Source organism: Oncorhynchus nerka, linkage group LG19 (assembly GCF_034236695.1).
Source record: "Oncorhynchus nerka isolate Pitt River linkage group LG19, Oner_Uvic_2.0, whole genome shotgun sequence".
NCBI classification, from domain to species: Eukaryota; Metazoa; Chordata; class Actinopteri; order Salmoniformes; family Salmonidae; genus Oncorhynchus; species Oncorhynchus nerka.
Window position 1 is genome coordinate 22,787,772 of NC_088414.1, and position 19,174 is coordinate 22,806,945.

At 43.8% G+C, this 19,174-nt stretch overlaps 1 protein-coding gene across 1 annotated transcript in view; it reads left to right on the top strand.

The window, feature by feature from the left end:
* The window catches only part of LOC115101190 (nuclear pore complex protein Nup214-like), a 55,276-nt gene that overhangs the window by 26,420 nt on the left and 9,682 nt on the right, over window positions 1-19,174 (top strand). The window contains 10 exon segments of the mRNA XM_029620482.2: window positions 6,090-6,168; window positions 6,761-6,833; window positions 7,098-7,200; window positions 7,330-7,379; window positions 7,945-8,517; window positions 8,520-8,585; window positions 8,588-9,484; window positions 15,588-15,655; window positions 15,928-16,108; window positions 18,425-18,592. Of these exon segments, the coding sequence (XP_029476342.2) occupies window positions 6,090-6,168; window positions 6,761-6,833; window positions 7,098-7,200; window positions 7,330-7,379; window positions 7,945-8,517; window positions 8,520-8,585; window positions 8,588-9,484; window positions 15,588-15,655; window positions 15,928-16,108; window positions 18,425-18,592 (2,258 nt within the window).

Sequence of the window (19,174 nt, forward strand, 5' to 3'; positions counted from 1 at the left end):
AAGGCAGGCAGGGATTATAGGAGAAATATAGATAGTAATGATAAAAGTAACAGATACAGGTTACACACACATTCAAAGCAGGGAAAAGATGGGTGGAATAGCATTCCTCATGAAGCTGGTTGAGAGAATGCCATACGTGTGCAAAGCTGTCATCAAGGAAAAGGGTGGCTACTTTGAAGAATCTCAAATATATTTTGAGTTGTTTAACACTTTTTCTTTTTTTTTTACTACATGATTCCATATGTTATTTCATATTTTTTATGTCTTCACTATTATTTTTACAATGTACAAAATAGTAAAAATAAAGAAAACCCCTTGAATGAGTAGGTGTCCAGACTTTTGACTGGTACTCTAGTCAAAAATGTTGAAAGAAATACCGTGTAAAATTCAAGTCAGTTGGGAGTAGGTTTTTGAAGTCCCAATACCTTGTTCATCGGGTCTATGACCTGACGTATAATACAACAATTGACACAGGAGGAGTGCTAATCCCACACACAAATTCTAATGGTGTGAAAAGTATGACTTCAAGTTAACTACGAGGACTATACACTATAGAGCTTTACCACAAAGATTAGAAGATTAGAATACACAACCAAGACAATTGTTTATGGATAACCAAAAGTAACTTATATACTATTTAGCGTTTATCTGAATGCACATCGACCTGGGAGTGCCTGGCTTACAGAACGAGGAAGACCGTATGGGGTTTGGTTAACCCTGGGGCATTAAAATGATGGTCACCCCCCTGGAACTCTTTTTGAGTTGCTTTGCAAAGTGGGTGGGACTGGTTGAAATTGGGAACAAACTAGGCAGCTTTTGCCTCTTTAGGGGCATCTTGTGTCATCTGTGGCCAATGGACTACCTGGAGCAGTGTATTGCATGTTGAGAGACTATCCTCCTGCAAGAGTTGCATGTACATATAAAGAGCTTGTTGGCTCTGGGAAATACACATATAAATTATGACTGGTTCAGGTTGTGTACCCTGTAATGTATAGGCTTTGATCACTAGCAATGCTAACGTGGTCACGCAAACAAAAATAGTACGCCTAACTCAAAGAGCAGGGCACTTTCAGACAACAGTTATAGGTTGTCACCTAACGTAAGTCTCAAATCAAAATTATGGCTCACGGTCAAGTTACACTAGTATGAGCAGCCTCATTAACTATCAGAAAATCATTAGCAATACCAGCGGACACTGAATATTACCTGGATAAAACTAAATTGGACACCTAATTAAAAGAGAAGGGTACCAAAAGATATAGCTTATCACCTACTACAAGGGTCAAAATTACAATTATTCAACTGTAATTAAAGTCTGCTGTAGTCTTTGAGGGAGTATGGCAGCTCCCCTTGAACTCACTATCAGAAAAATAAAAACGGTAGTTAGGTTGATCAGACCTTACTCTATTACTAGCAGGAATTCAATAATCGTAGGCTACCAGTTAGATACTGGACAGCCTAATTAGATATGTTTTCCAAAAACAGTAACTCAACTCAAAGGCACTATATTTAGCAGAAAAGCTAGGCTAATTCAATCATCACTACCTTAAAGTATGCCTTGTCCAAAGGGGTCAACACCATGTCCACCAAGTTACAATATCAGAATAATATGATTTGTCCAAGTCCATAGGTTACACAATGCAATTAGAATCCAACAATAGAATTGTCAAAGAAATGGGGACTAGAGTATGAATCATGCACGACTGCCTTGGCTCCTAATCTGGGAGGAGAGATGTATTCAACTAGGCTAAACTAAGGATAGAGGCAAGCAATTATTCTAATAATCCTAAAACGAAACAAAGGAGACATACAGCGTGGGTCTAATCATAAGGAACAACTTCATAGGCTTAATTCACAATAAGGATTTACAGATTACGCACCTGTTTCAGGCTAACATAATAGATTATTATTGACTCAAATAAACTCATATGGGCTCTCAGAATAAGGACTGTTGTGTTCGGACGGCGACCAGCCATATGGTTACTATTATGAACTACAAAACAGTCCAAGGACACCCCACGCGGGGACATTGCAAGAATTCTCTGGACTATTGAAGTGCTTTGTTTTGGACTGCCTGCCAATGTCCTCTGAAGTCATTGGTTCCAGACAGATATACAGTACCAGTCAAGTTCGGACACACCTACTCATTCAAGGGTTTTTCTTTATTTTTGTTGTAGAATAATAGTGAAGACCAACTATGAAATAACACGTGGAATCATGTAGTAACCAAAAAAGATTCTTCAGTGGCCACCCTTTGCCTTGACAGCTTTGCACACTCTTGGCATTCTCTCAGCTTCATGAGATAGTCACCTGGAATGCATTTCGATTAACAGTTGCCTTGTTAAAAGTTCATTTGTGGAATTTCTTTCCTTAATACATTTGAGCCAATCAATTGTGTTGTGACAAGGTATGGGGTGGTATACAGAAGATGGCACTATTTGGTAAAAGACCAAGTCCGTATTATGGCAAGAACTGCTCAAATAAGGAAAGAGAAATGATAGTCCATCATTACTTTAAGACATGAAGGTCAGTCAATCCGGAACATTTCAAGAACTATGAAAGTTTGTTCAAGTGCAGTTGCAAAAACCATTGCGCTATGATAACTGGCTCTCATGAAGACCGCCACAGGAAAGGAAGACCCAGAGTTACCTCTGCTGCAGAGCATAAGTTCATTAGAGTTACCAGCCTCAGAAATTGCAGCCCAAACAAATGCTTCAGAGTTCAAGTAACAGAGACATCTCAACATCAACTATTCAGAGGAGACTGCGTGAATCAGGCCTTCATAATCGAATTGCTGCAAAGAAACCACGACTTAAGGACACCAATAACAATAAGAAGAGACTTGCTTGGGCCAAGAAACACGAGCAATGGACATTACATCGGTGGAAATCTGTCCTTTGGTCTGATTTGAGATTTTTGGTTCCAACCGCTCTGTTTTTGTGAGACGCAGAGTAGGTCAACGGATGATCTCTGCATGTGTGGTTCCCACCATAAAGCAAGGAGGTGTGTGGGTGCTTTGCTGGTGTCATGAATGTCATGATTTATTTAGAATTCAAGGCACACTTAACCAGCATGGCTACCACAGTATTCTGCAGTGATACGCCATCCCATCTGGTTTGTGCTTAGTGGGACGATCATTTGTTTTTCAACAGGACAATGACCCAACACACATCCAGGCTCTAAGGGCTATTTGACCAAGGAGAGGGAGGAAGTGCAGCATCAGATGACCTGGCCTCCACAATCTCCCGACCTCAACCCAATTGAGATGGTTTGGGATGAGTTGGACTGCAGTGTCAAGGGAAAACAGCCAACAAGTGCTCAGCATATGTGGGAACTCCTTCAAGACTGTTGGAAAAGCATTCCAGGTGAAGCTGGTTGAGTGAATGCTATGAGTCTGCAAAGCTGTCAACGTAAAGGGTGTCTACTTTGAAGAATATTAAATATATTTTGATTTGTTGAAGTTTTTTGTTTGTTTTATTTCATAGTTTTGATGTCTTCTATTATTCTACAATGTAGAAAATAGTAAAATAAAGAAAAACCCTTGAATGAGTAACCAGCTCGATCTCACCTATCTTTTCCCTGCTTTGAATGTGTGTGTAACCTGTATCTGTTACTTTTATCATTACTATCTATATTTCTCCTATAATCCCTGCCTGCCTTGTTTCATTTTGAAATATAAAGAATAACTGTTTGTTTGATCTTAGGCCCTCTAATCCCCATTCCCTGTCTGACTCTGATTCTGTAGCTTATCACATTAGTACATCATTTTGCCATCACAATATCCATTATTCATTCATCCTGCACATTCATTGCTGGTATTTTTGGTAAAATATCTACCGTCTTGCATTGCCTTGTCATTTTAAGAACATAATTGCCTTCAGAATTGTAACTTAACCTTAGTTATAATTGTAACTATTTGGTGCCCTGTCAATAATTTCATAGTAAAAAGCATGCACATTCCATTTCACAACCCACCAACCTTATGTGAAACACACGCACACTCTTATAACACACTCCCTGGCATATCTACTAGAGCGGGAGATGAGCTATGCCCCTAGTCAGGCTGATATACAGTATCTCTGATGTAGAGTCATGGCACAGTCGAGGTGAGTCCATCACACGAGCCATCAGCCCTGGTTTGTGTATGTGGCCCTCAGCCGAGATAAATAGACCCCAGCTAGATAGCGGGTCACTGCCTCCATCGCATCTGATTCACTGCCAGCATAGGCTAACAATCTGAGTGCATCTCTCCTCTCATTTCTCTCCTCTCCCAACTGTCTCTCCCCCTCTTTCATCCCTCACAGCACTCTCTGCTCCAATCTCCCTTTTTTATCACTCTTTTTTTTCAGCCTCTCCCATTCTCTCAATCAAACAGCTCCCTCTGTCCCCTCCCTCCCTCATCTTTGGTTCTCCCATCTCTCTCTCCCAGTCGCTCACTGTCTTTCATTTTCTCTCTGCCTTCTCCCAAAATCTTTCTCTTTCCATCTATGCTAGTGCTGATCGATTAACCAAATTGTCATTATTTTGTGGGGGTTATTAAACAAGTAATTGCCCGATGTCGGTTCATTCACACTGTTTCTCCAGAGGGAAATCAAATCATTCACAAGAGAGTTGAAGTCTAGAACTATATGGGACACTGAGCTGAAGGAAGTTGTAGTTTTCAGTAAGCAAATATTCAACCTAGTTCAGCGTAGAAACATGGTAATTGTCTACAATGACCATAATCCATTGTGCCTGTTCTTTTCCGTCTATGATACAGATGGATACAATTTTACGCCTGCTACTTTAAGTTAGATACACACAGACCGCATAAGCCACCGCATGAGAGAGGAATGTACACAACACAACGAGAGAAAGGGATAGAGAGTTCGTGAAAGTATGTCTTATTTACTAGTTAAATTATTTAATCAGACAGCTCCGCAACATATTTAGGCAGGCTAGCCTAGCTAAATAGGTTGATTAAAAGACTGTACAGTATGGGGAGAACAGAGAACATTAGATGGTTGGTTGGCTGGCTGCTACTGCCTAAGCAGAGTTGAGATGATGAATTTAAGCAATTTAAAGTCATCAAATTAAACTAGTAATATACACGACTGAAATATTTTGTTATTTAATAGTAATTTCCTTTTTCTCGATGTGGAACATTTTCAATGTTTTGGCAATTGAATATTCAATATTTTTGGCTTTGGAATTTCCATTAAAAAGCTCTTTATAATTTTTGTCATTATTTCATAATGCATTTAATGTTCAAGAAAAATGATTGAAATCTCTAACGGTGATTTATTTTTGAATAATCGAACCAAACAGACCTCAAAAACCACTAATCGCTCAGCCCTGATTTCCACCCCTTTCCTCTCTCTCTTTCTCGCCAACTCTATCGCTCTGAGATTATGTAATTAATGCAGAAACTCTCTCACTTTCTGCTGGGCCAGGCCTCGTTCCACTGTTGTATTGAGGTTGAATACATTTTAGGCAGGACTCCCCCTGGGGCCATTTTCCAAATTAGCCCTGCTCACAATAACGAGTCCACCCCAGCCAAACCGTCAGATAGGGGGCTTATTTTAGAGATGCACTCCCCAGCCAGTCAGTCTCTCAGTCACAACACTGGGCCTGTAATGTGTCTATCCACGTCAGTATGGTTCAGTTGGCTATGGTCTGTCTGTGGCAGTAGTTATAGGGTTGATGCTGGAGAATAATTAGTGAGGCAGTGCAGTTCACCATGGCTTTTGTTTTCTGTGTTCTATTCACTACTGTAGATATTGTGCATGGCCCTGGCTTTTATCTGGGACGACATTATCCCTGGATTATGCCACGTATTGTCAGATGGGGCAGTAAATTATAGACTGATACAAAGTTCTAATGCGCACACACCCCAATTAATCAACGTGGCATGAATTGTTATCATACCTCATTTGTAGATATGTGCATGTCTCCTCATGACTGACTTGCATTCACTTACTTTCAGAAAGCAAATCCTGATGAGAGAGTGTGGAGAAGAGAAATTAGGCAACATTTAAAATTTTATGTGCTGTGTAAATCCAGGTCGTTGCTCAATTATTTTCTTTCCCCTCTCTCTCTCTCTCTTTCAGCTCGTCAGTCCCAGCCCCGGTTGGTCAGGTTGTTCAGCAGGTTTTGGCGACGGTAGCCAACACCAACCAGGCCAAACGAGTGAGTATGAAGAGTACATCTAACATCCTCCCAACTGTCAAGGCGTTTCATCTGTGTGCTTTCCGCTATCAGAGACTGAATATCTGTACACCCCATCTCTAAGAACTCAGCAACTCCGTGTAGTTCCTGGAGTTCCAGTGTACTTGGCTGACCGCTGGCCTGCGATGTTATAGGATAGAGTGGAAGGTCGTTATGACAGGGCTGTGAAATGTCCCAGGTTTCTCCCATGTGCCGGCGGAGGAGTGATACAAGTGGCGACTGGGTGGGAACGGATTCATACAGGGGAACTCTCGCACATCACACCTCAGTCCGAACCAGGTTCAAGTTCATGGGATGCATGACTCATAATCCTACACACAGAAACACTCACAGAAAACACTGCGTATACGAACACTAAAACACTGTTTTGCAAGAAACAGACTCCAAAGTCTTGAGTAGTGAGATTAACTAAATTACATTTAGCTTTGACTTAAGATAAACATGAACATTGATTGTTAGGTTCTCTAAAACACACTCTTACTTTGTGTAGTTATTCTTGAAGCCATGGGAATGAGAGATGTATAAACTTTCCTTCTGTTGTTTTTCTCCTCAGAATTCTACTCAAGGCATACTGAAGGTGTCTGCTGAGAGTATCCGCTCAGCTTCCCCCCAGGGTTTTGTGTTTGGTAAGTACATAAAGATAAGATGTTTTAGATGCTCATCATATCAAGACACGTTGGAAAATGCCTTCCACCTTTTCCCAGGTAATATTTTTTTCGGGGGGTTTTATATACTACAAATCTACACAATTTCTGGTTGAACCATTCATACATTACATCCATTTGATTACATTCATTATATTTCATATTTTATTAGCTCTTTGTATAAGGTGTGTTAACTCTTTTGTCATGCTTATTTTAATGTCGTCTCCTCCTGTCCCTCTCTCCCAGGCGGACCCCCTAAACCTGACGCCCTAGTTTCCCTGGCCTCCTCCAGCTCAGCCCCGTCACTAGGCGAGCAGAGCAGCAAAGCCTTCTCCTCCTTTACCACAGCGTGAGTCACTGGGGGTCAGGGGTCAGAGAGGGAAACTTCATGTCAGACCTTCTTGATCAGAAAACAGGAATGTTTTTTTTTAGCTCTGGCTGACTGTGTTTTCTCATACTTTATGATGCTTTCGGACAGGTCTGCCGGGGCCTTCAGTTTCTCCTCTGTGTCCCAAGGAGCTCCACCAGGTACCTCTCTCAAATATACAGCCATATATGCCACTCATTGGTGTTATTAGACAGTAAAGTCAGTGCTATAGTTCAATGAATGCCATATCAATGAATTACAGTAACTTCAATTAATATCCCGGGTGTTTATTTTCTTAAATTACTAAAGACAGGCGCATTAGAGACAGGCGGAAGACACATTTAAGTTGAATGCATTCAGTTGTACAACTGACTAGGTATTCCCATTTCTTTTTGAGCCAGATGTCTATTTCTTTAATGCACACAGCTTTTGCTCATTTGCATAGTTAATTGTTTAATTCCAGCATTCACTTACATAATTTAAATCAATTATCAAATAAAACATTAAACCTCGTAAGCAATTAATTTAGACCCACCATTTATTTTAAACAGCGAGTATTTACTATTTACTGTGCGGTTGCCCGACTATTAAAAAGGATAGGCGGCTATTTGAGACGCAGCGTTTTAATTGAAGTTTTGCGGTAGTCATGTATTAAATCTATTTGTTCAAAGTGTTTCAATGTCTGGCATAGTTTGTAAATCTGCTGTCCATGTTTCTTCCTCCCAGTGAAGGACGCCAGTAAATTCTTCTTTGGCAGCGCTGGCGCCACCGGCAAGATGATGTTCAGCTCTTCTGCCGGAGAGGAACCCTTCTCCTTCATCCCAAAATCAACTTCCCCCACCCTGGGGAGCACCAGCTCCCCTCCTCCCAGCATGTCAGGGGAGCCTGTGAGGCCCACCCCCACCTTCAGAGTGGAGCCCCAGGCAACCAAGGTGGTAGGAGGAGAGACCCTGGGGAGTTTCTCGGGTCTACGCGTGGGCCAGGGGGACGAAGAGAAGCCCTCAGCGGCCGCGTTTAGCTTTGGCCAGCCGGACAATGGAGTGGGGCTAGGTTTAGGCACGGGCACGGCTCAGTTTAGCTTCGGGTCGACCCTCCAACAAGGAAAGCCAGCTGAGGCTGCATTTGGTGAGGCGGATTCTACCGTGACAGACTTATCCAAGACTGCATTCAAGCCTCCCGAACTGGCAGCCCTGTCGATCACCAAGCCTGCGTTCTCCACTTCAACAGCCACCTCCTTCAGCAGCCTCCTAGCTGCACCCCTCTCCTCCCCTTCCCCCACCTTGGAGGAAGAGCCCCCAAAGCCCCCACCCCCTTATCAGACCCTACTCCACCCCCAGAGCCTGTTCCCTCACAGCCCAGCCCCTCTGTCAGCCCCCTGTTGCTGAGCCTGAAGTTACTACCTCCCCAGTGTCCTCAGTCACCCCCACCCCTACCATCCCTGAAAAGGCCACAACTTCCCCTGCCTCACCCCCTCCCCAGCTCCCCCATTGCCTCCACCACCCCTGTCCCCCTGCCTCTACCACCCCACCAGCCCAGGCAGCCCCCAGCACTACCCCAGACCCTGCCCCCGAGGCATCACCACCCACTATCACCCCTACCCCGGAGGCCCCACCACCAGCCTACCCGGCCCCCAGCTCTGACAAACCTGGCTCCATCTTCACCCAGCCACCTGCCATCACCACAGATAGCACCACTATAGCTGTCACCAGCCTCACGACGGTCATAAACACTGCGGCCCCTGCTACCACCACCACCACCCCTACTGACTCCAACACCGCAGCCCCGGCCACAGGCACAGTTTTCGGACAGCCTGCTCCAGTGACTGCCGGCTGCTTTAGTTCCACTGGCTTTGGTGCTCCACCTGCAGGTGCAGGGGCTGGCTTTGGAAAACCTGTATTTGGGCAGACAGTTGGCGGGTTCGGCGAACCTGTTCCCAACGCAGCCGGTGGCTTCGGTTTTGGCCAGTCTGCGTTCGGGGCCAGCCCTGGATTTGGGCAGCCTGCAGCGGCCACCACTGCTGCAGCTGCTAGTACCGCTGCTAGTGGAGGTGGTCTGTTTGGAGCCCCCAGTGCCAGCAATGCCAGCAGTTTTTCCTTTGGCTCCCCCAGCGCCAGTACGGCCAGCAGTACGGGCACGGGCCTGTTTGGGCAGCCGAGCGCAACCCCGGCCTTCGGGCAGCAGAGTGCTGGGTTTGGACAAGGCTCTATGTTTGGAAGCAACACAACCACCACATCTTCTACTGGCTTCAGCTTTGGACAGCCTGCAGGTGAGTGTATCTGTGATATGTCACATGTTTGTGAAAATGCACTAATACGAAGTAGCTGTTAGGCCTCTGCATTCCATATCACAAAACTGGAAATGAATCGTCAATGTAATGTTATATATTTTATATGTGGCAGACAGCTCAGGACAGTGGTCTTATTGGAAGAGCGTCCCTTGGACATCACCATGACACTATTAAGTTGTTTTAAGCCTCTAGCATTTACACAGACGGCCACTCAAGCTGCCAACCTGTCTTTCTTATTGACTGGATGTACAATCTCTAGGAATCAGATGATACCTTAAATGCTTATGGATTGGATTACCAGATTCTAGTTGGTTTTGATTGATCTCCAAAATCCATATTTAGGACTACTAGGCTGGTATTATTTCAGCCATGGTATGTTGACCTATATAATTGCAGCATACAGTGCCTTCGCAAAGTTTTCAGAGCACTTGACTTTTTTCCACATTTGAAGTTACAGCCTTATTCTAAAATGTATTAAATGTGGATTTTTCCTCATCAATCTACACACAATACCCCATAAGGACAAAGTGAAAACAGGGTTTTCTAAATTTTTGCTCAGTTTTTCAATTAAAATGTAATCACATTTACGTAAGTATTCAGACCCTTTACTCTACTTTGTTGAAGCACCTTTGACAGGGATTACAGCATCGAGTCTTCTTGGGTATGATGCTACAAGCATGGCACACCTGTTTGGGCAGTTTCCCCCATTCTTCTCTGCAGATCATCTCAAGCGCTGTCATGTTGCATGGGGAGCGTCGCTGCACAGCTATTTTCAGGTCTGTCCAGAGATGTTAGATTGGGTTCAAGTCCGGGGTCTGGCTGGGCCACTCGAGGACATTCAGAGTCTTGTTCCGAAGCCACTCCTGCATGGTCTTGGCTGTGTGATATAAGTCCCTTTTTGGCAAACTCCAAGCGGGCTGTCATGGGCCTTTTACTGAGGAGTGGCTTCCGTCTGGCCACTACCATAAAGGCCTGATTGGTGGAGTGCTGCAGAGATGGTTGTCCTTCTGGAAGGACACAGAGTTTTGAGCTCTGTCAGAGTGGCCATCAGGTTCTTGGTCACCTCCCTGACCAAGGCCCTTCTCCCCCGATTGCTCAGTTTGGCTGGGGGGCCAGCTCAGTTTGGCTGGGCGGCCAGCTCTAGGAAGAGTCTTGGTGGTTCCAATCATCTTCCATTTAAAAATGATGGAGGCCACTGTGTTATTGGGAACCTTCAATCCTGCAGTAATGTTTTTGGTACCCTTCCCCAGATCTGTGCATCGACACAATCCTGTCTCTGAGCTCTACGGACAATTTATTCAACCTCATGGGCATGCACTGTCAACTGTGGGACCTTATATAGACAGGTGTGTGTGCCTTTCCAGATCATGTTCAATCAATAGATTTACCACAGGTGGACTCCAAGTTGTAGAAACATCTCAAGGATGATAAATGGAACAGGATGCACCTGAGCTCAATTTCGAGTGTCATAGCAAAGGCTGAATACTTACGTAAATAAGGTATTTCTGTTTTTTATTTTTAATAAATATGCAAACATTTCTAATAACCTTTTTTCGCTTTGTCATTATGCTGTATTTTTGATTGATTTGAGGAATCTTTATTGCCATTTTAGAATAAGGCTGTAATGTAACATAATATGGAAAAAGTCAAGGTGTCTGAATACTTTCCGAAGGCGCAGTATCTAGGGAACGAAGCAATGGGGCATCCTGATAAAGGCAGTTACCTCAGTTACTCATCCAGTCAGAGCTGCTGCCAAAGTGCTTAAATTAATGTAGTTGTTTTCCCTCTGTGGGACTGAGCAGCATCATTAGGATGGGTATTTATCACGCCATTAGGATAATGGAGCTTAGAGAGAAGGCCACTACTCTCTGATGGTCTTATCCAGTCCAATCCCATCCATCCATCAGGGCCTGTTAGGATCTGCTGGTATTGGCTGGCAGACCATACTCCTCCATGGGTCATAGGCCTCTTTAAACCACTATGCTGGAGGAAGTTGGCATTGACCACTGGTATAGGGTGGTCAGTTTTGTTTCACCTGTTACCGATCTGGTTAGGGTTGAGGATGGTGGTTAGCTGATCCCTGATCTTTACTTCTAGGGGTAAGCTCTACCTTGACCCTGTAAACCCAAGTATAAGGTAAACACTCTACTTATTGCCAGGATGATACCAGTATTTCAATAGTCGTTAGTATCGTGACAAGGAAAACAAAAACAATGCCAATTTAACTTCTTTAGAAAACAGCCCTAATTTTGGAAACAAACATTGTTTATATCCAGAATCACATTTATTTATTTTCCAAAATATAGACAAAATGTACATACTGCAGGTTTTTAAAGAACCGAGAGTTACTGTTGAAAATGTTCGCGCTACTGGTATTGTCACGATTCTGTTTCATAATTGCAAAGTAGTTAAAACACTGTCAGTTCCACTTTAATTAAGCCATTATTATGGCACCACGTTAAAAAATGATTTGGGTGGTGAAGTGATGTTGAGCCGGGAGTTGCCCTCTTCCCAGGGATTCTCTGAATTCCCACCCGTGCTAAGAGGTGCTGGGCCGCGGGAAGACAGTTGACCTGTCTGTGTGTGTCACAACAACTCCGTAGTTACTGAAGCAATGTCTCGGTTCTGACTGTCCTAGGGCTCTGTGTTCCCACCCAGATAGGCTTTCTGTTATATCATAGTGGCAATGTGTCTGTCTGGCCATATGCATGTACTAATAGTGGAGATAGGCTTACACTTCAAAGCCACGTTGGGTTACTTTTTCATTTTAATTACACAAAGAATTGAATGTGGAAGCAGGGTTAGTTACGCTGTCAAATTGATGAGGTGAACAGGAAATCTGAACTAGTTATCTGTAACGGAGGAGGTTGTGATGGGGGTTAATTGAGCTCACTGGTGTGCATGGTCTGTACCACTTTCGGTGCCTTTGTCGGTCTTTACTGTATTAGATTGGCAATATGTGAGGAGAGCAGCCCTTGGCCCGTCATTTATCCGCGGAGCCCCACAGCAGGTTAAACATGAATTAGGCCTACTTACCCTGCGTCAGAGCACGCCTGGTCGATGTCGCTCTTAACAGAGCTGGATTAAGATGGTATAACCAAAGACCAGACTACATTAAATCTGTATTGAAACAGAGGAGGAACTGCCTGAACTTGTCTAATAAGAAAGCTTCATTTGACATCATAGACATGGAAGAAATCGGAGAGACTTTGGCTTTGCTCTGTAAGCCTAGGGGTGATTTCTCTTAACTCTATTAGCAGTTTGGTAGAGAGGGTAGTTAGGGGTATCTAAGGGAGTGTTAATAGCCAGGGTCATGTTTGTTTCTAAATGTCTTTGTGCAGGTCTGAGGTGACAGCAGCCAGTCTTATAGCTACAATAGCCAACTAGCTAGCAACGCCAGGACAGCAACAGGTGTTACACTATAAATGGCCCTAGAATTCCTATTGAGTCTGGATATGTGTTATGCATTCCCATGTATTATTTCTGTCCCCTTCACGGCTGGCTAGTTATTTCAGGCAGTATATTGTCAGCATAGCTATGTGAACTAGCAAAAGGGCTGCTGTTACATTTGATTTTGTTTGCACGTCCGTCGTCCGCAAACTGCACAGGAACATTCGTGAATGTATTCGTTAATAAAAATTAATGTTGACTGTTCCTTAGGGCTGTCCCCGGGGAGAGAGAGGGGGGGGGGGGGGGAATATAGACACACCATATATAGACACACCTTATGTGATTTGATCAAATCAACTAAATATGTAGGCTACTGAGCTTGTCTGATGCTTTAAGCCCACTGTGATTAAATACTTAACACATAAATGTCTTGAGGGAGCCAGAGATCAAGATAGCCTAACCAAAAGAAAAAAATATGTTCCCGAATCATCTCCTCCCTCTGCTGCTAGCCTTCGCAGAGTCTGCCACTACGCTCTAGAAGTTGCCGGTAATAGGCTACAACCAGGGGTCGGTAACCTTTTTCCATTTGGAGTGCCAATTTATCTTACAATTTCTACCAATCTGTGTGCCAGTTATGATTTTCATATGCACATTCTTGTGGAACAGTTCAATTTATTTCATAATAAAGTCTTCGTATCTCAAAATAGTTGTCATGTGATTAATAAAAATGATATCTAAATGAAAATTATACAAATCTAAAAGTATCTTCTATTGCCATTGCCAACTATGTAAAAATTAGCCTATCTGAAGCCAACAAATAAAACATTGCAGCCTGCAGGTAGAAAATATCCTGATTAAAAAATAAATTACATTGGCTAATCATGGCTTGTCTGCAAGGACCTTCAAAAATTGTATCAACTATCAACTTGGTCCAGCCTGAAGCTTGCACTAACAAACTTGCAACATTGTATAAAATATTAAGGACCCTCAGTTTCCCGGGCCAGTGAGCTTCAGACAGACACAGCTGTAGTCTATTTGCTTAAGGGATAAGTAATCAGGTATGCCTATTTTAAGACGTTTCCACCGGTTCGGAGCATGACATTTTCCCCCCACTTTTTCGAATGGGAGAGAGCTGGAAAGATTTTTCAAATGGGCTACATTGAGGAACTATTGGCATTCTCAATGTATGTAAAAACAGACTGAGTTTACTTGCTGTTTGCGGTGAAGAAAAAATTCCTTAGATGCTCCAAAGCTCAGTAGTGGTGGTGAGTTAAATCAGAAATACTATCAGATCCCCAAATGGGCACATTTATAAGCCTATGTTTGCCCCCAGGCCAGGTAGCCACGGCCTACTTCTGTGTAATCAGGTACGTGTCCTTACTCAACATTGACAGGAGCCCTCCATACGAAACACAATGAATAAATGGACAACTCGTAAATGGAATGAAATAAACCAAAACTTGTTTCTCACAAGTGTAACCTAGGTTGTGCACTCTGCAAACAACGTGTCCACTCCGACAATGAGAACTGTAAAATATTTATGTAATATTTATGTAATATTGAACGCCTATATTGAATGCATTAACAGAAATGACTGTAACCAAACAAACATTGTAGATGATAAATGATGGGAATTAACAGTACATGTACTGCTGGTGATACTGGTGTGCCATCCCCGCCTTCTCCACAATGGATTAGTCCACTCAGACAGGCGTCAGTCAAGACATGTGCAACACATTTTTGTTGTTACAACTGCGCAACTAAAATATTCTCGATCGACCAACAGCCTATCAACCAAACAATCGACCAGTCGTCTAAATGGAGTCAGCCCTACTGTTTCTTTTTATAGAAAATTAGCATACACAGTCAGAAGCATTTCATCTACGCCCTAAACTTGTTCACCAACAAAGTCACCACATGGACTAATTCAAGCCACAGTAAATGATATAGTGGGTGTCATGAATGAGTCATTACCAAGTCCCAGGTCCAGACTAAAGGCAGTCCCAGCATTCATTTGTAGACCTGTCCCCCATACTCTGAGAGAATAGCATTTCATGTTCCGCCTGATTTATTATAGGGGAGTTGACTCTCGGCATGAGGGATTTAATGGACAGTCGATTTAAAGGGAAAACGAGCAGAGGCCCAGGCAAAATGGAAGTGGAATAAAAGGGAAATGTGGAGTTGACTGGTGGAAGATATCCACCAGCCAGTATGCCTTTCTTTCTCACACGCACAGGCACGCCCACACACACACAGCTTAAGCTCTGCCACACACACAGCATGTACACATCCATCTAGAGTTTGTCAGAGGGCTTATCACACTGCATACATATCCAGTGTACATGGTGGCATTGTGTCAGAGATAAATGTGGGGATTTGTCTTTTTCTGCTCCACTGTCTTCCCCCCTCAGTCATCTATAACCTGCAAAGAAAATAGTTCTGTCGCCATAGTCTAATGCTGCTGGAACGAGACCATCCATAAAACGACTGCACTATCAGCGTACACACACACACACACACACACACACACACACACACACAGTTCTGACGTCCTACCACTGTCATCATCGCTAACCTTAAATGACTGTACGTCTAAAGGACAAATTGTGATAGTTTGTATGGTTGTATTGTACAGAGCCTGCTTAATGTATTTTATGTGCTACTTATTATTTTCTGTCCTCTTCCCTCCCAGCTTTTGGAAACTCCTCCACTACCTCAGTGTTCGGTCAACAGTCCAGTACTGGGAGTGTCTTTGGACAGGTAACATTCACATTTGACAGTGTGTACAAAATAGACAACCATCCTACCATTTTGATATGTAACACTTCAGGGAAAGACTCCCAAATGCCCCTCTTCAAATGTGCACACGCCGCACCACTCACATACACATGAGATGTATTATTGCATTTGGGTAAGAATCATGGAGAGAACTCATCAGGGAGGCTCATATGTACTTATTACTGCATAACAAACACTGATCATTGTGACCTTGTTGTGACCGTGGCTGTGCACCCCTCCCCTATCCTACCCAGCAGCAGCCATCCAGCGGTGGGGGTCTGTTTGGATCTGGCTCTGTCCCGGCTGCAGCCTCCCAGCAGGCAGGGGGAGGCTTCTTCAGTGGCCTGGGGGGCAAACCCAGTGAGGACGCCGCCAACAAGAACCCTTTCGGCACTGCCGCTGCCACCGGGGGCTTCGGACAGCCCAACCAGACAGGTGGGAGAACCAACAGGGGGCGGAAGGGTTGTAGCAGAAAGGATGACTGATCTTAGATTTAAACTTCCTGTTCAATTTTAAGACGGACGGGTGCAGTTATCATCAGCAGGGTGGGAACCCTTTGATTGACATCCCTCTTGAAAAAGGATGACAAAGTCCACTGCAATAAATTCATAGCTCCAATACTTTTGCATTAATGTTATCAAGACCGATGTTTTCATGTGGGGGGAGGTAGCGAATATAATCATATTTTTTGTTTCTAAACACAGCCTCACGTAAATTGATTTTCTTCAGCATTATGCTGCGAGTCTTAATCTCATAAGCAGAGCAGTGATTTAGCCTGTTGCTGCTGGAGGCACTGACAGCGTATGTATCTGTGCTGTCCTATCTATGACACAACATGAGTCAACACAACACAACCATCCTCTATAGCTCCCGGTCATATGTTACTGCTCAACAGACTGGCATAGTTTTCCATAGCAAATAGGCTTGTATCTCTTGTTTTCTTATTCCTCTAATGCACATAAACTGCATCGAATCATCCATGTTTGTTCTGTAGATGAATGCAAATATGTTAATATTTTCTCAACCTTTGAGACCTTGAGGTGGTACGTGATTCATTTGTGTTAAACAATGTTAATGAAACTGTGGTACTGTACATGTAGGTTTGATGAGTAGAAATATCCACTTGAGCCACCCCCATTCTGTCCTCCTATGCCCTCTTTTGTTCCGAATTGAAATGGTGCAGTATTCTGATTATGGCTATGTGAATATGTATGACCCATTTCATAGGGACTATGTGATAGTATATCGCTTGTTTGCCCACGGCTTTGATTCTTATGAGATAAGTCATGCAATGGCACTCGTATTGCTTTTTATTACATTTTCCCTGAACATATTCTTACCCACATTTTCACCCATGTCTTTGCTGCATGCAGACCATTAGCTTTTAGTCAAATTCCTCAATTCCATTGTTTCTTGGACACAATCACCTTTAGGAAGAGCACTGCAAATGACTATTTTCCTTGAGTAGCTCTTAACTGACAGTAGGCGTTGTGCCATGCTGCGTAATACATCAAGTGTCCGTCCCAATGTCTTCCACACACACCTAATACCATTTAGCCACATATCCATTTCCTCCCTCCTTGTCTCTACGATGAAAAGTGACCCCCTTTATCTGGTAGTCAGGTAACTTGTCTATGTAACCACCCAGCCACAGGAGAATCCATTTTGATTTGAAAGGTGATTATTTTATTTTATCTCACGTTGTTTGCTTTCAAGTTACTATGTTGCAAATTGTTGAAGCGTGAAGTGCTAAATTGCATCTCAAATGAGATTTCAGTGTTGCGTGTCATTTACACACAAGTACTTTCCATGCTCAGTATTACCATTATGGTGAAAGCATTGTGCAAAAAAAGTATGAAAATGGCTCCTAGAAAAGAGTCTATGCTGATTTGATATATGATGTCTGGGACTTGGAAAAGATGTGTGAAATGAACATGAGCAGGAAACCTTTTAAACATCTCTCCAGTGTCTCTCTATCAAAAAGAGAGGAAAGATTTACATGTGTATTGAAACATTGGCAGCGTTGACATGGGGGCCACATCTGCCAGTGCAGTCGGAACAGAAAGTGACCAGTGGGCTGTGAGGTTGCAGCTGATCCCAGGTCAGATGAAGAGGCAGACTTCCCAGCCATTTAAAAGTGAGACGCACTGCACTGTGAAGATCAAAAGACAGAGGGAGACCTGGGTCAACCGGAAAGTGTGTTCTCATGACACCCCCAAACAATATTCCACCACATCGTTCTAGAGATGAACATCTAATGAGCTTGGAGGGAGATGTATGGAGAGAAAGAAGTTAGGGGGCTGATTTTCCTCGCATGATTAGGATTTTGAAATGGATGTGTCTGAGTGAGGAATCATGGGCAGGAAAGAGAGCTCTGTGAAGCTGTCAATTGTTTCCCATAGCATTTCTTAGGCAGGATGCTTAGCTCAGTGGCGCTCTGTCTAGAAATATTTGGGGTTCATTTTAACTCTTATGGGAAACACATGGTTGGTTTACTTTTGTGTAGAAACTCTTGTTTTCCTCTCTATCTATTGGAAACACTAAGGCTGTTGACTTAACTATAAGTTAACTGGAACTGAGTACCGGCCCTTCAAATGTTCTGCTGCTTGAGTTCCTGCACCTCCTTATAGAATATTAGCTCAAAACTATTGCACCTAAATATGAACAGTCCCAGCACTCAAAATGAGTACAGGCACCTATTTCAGTTTAGCACTGCTATAAATCCACTGTTAACCTCTGTTTGTCCTACAGGAGGAACTACCCTGTTTGGGAACAGCGGGGCCAAAACCTTTGGCTTTGGCTCCCCAGCGTCAACATTCGGAGGGGGGGAGCAGACGGCCAGTGGAACCTTCAGCACGGGAGGGGGGAGCGTGGCCGCTCAGGGGTTCGGCTCCTTCTCCACCCCCACCAAACAAACAGGTAGGCTACACCCTCACCCCAAAACAAGTGACAAGTCACCCAGCTCTGTCAACTCCAGACTTTTGTGCCCATGGTGATGTACTGTATATGTTCAAAAGTGTTATCCAACAAAGTTACAAATAACCCTTCTTTTGTTAGCCGCACTTCTTCTTGACACACTGCCCGCTTAACCGAAGTCAGCGTGCATGCGCCCGGTCAGCCACCAGGAGTCGCTAGAGCACAATGTGACAAGGACATCCCGGCTGGCCAAACCCTCCCCTGACCTGGACGATGCTGGGCCAATTGTCCGCCGCCTCATGGGTCTCGGTCGCGGCCGGCTGCGACACAGTCCGGAATCGAACCGGGGTCTGTAGTTAAGCCTCTAGCACTATGATGCAGTGCCTTGGGCCTCCCGAGTGGCGTAGCGGTCTCTTTACAATACCTTCTACCCTCTGTGAACGCATTCCCCATCACTATCCCCTCCAGTCTCTTTGACTGTAATAGTAACAGCCATTTACATTCTTGGCTCCGTCTCTGATGTTGTCCTGTCCGCCTTGGGGTGTTGATGCGGCGGGCGGCTCTGTGATGTGTGAGGGTCAGAGA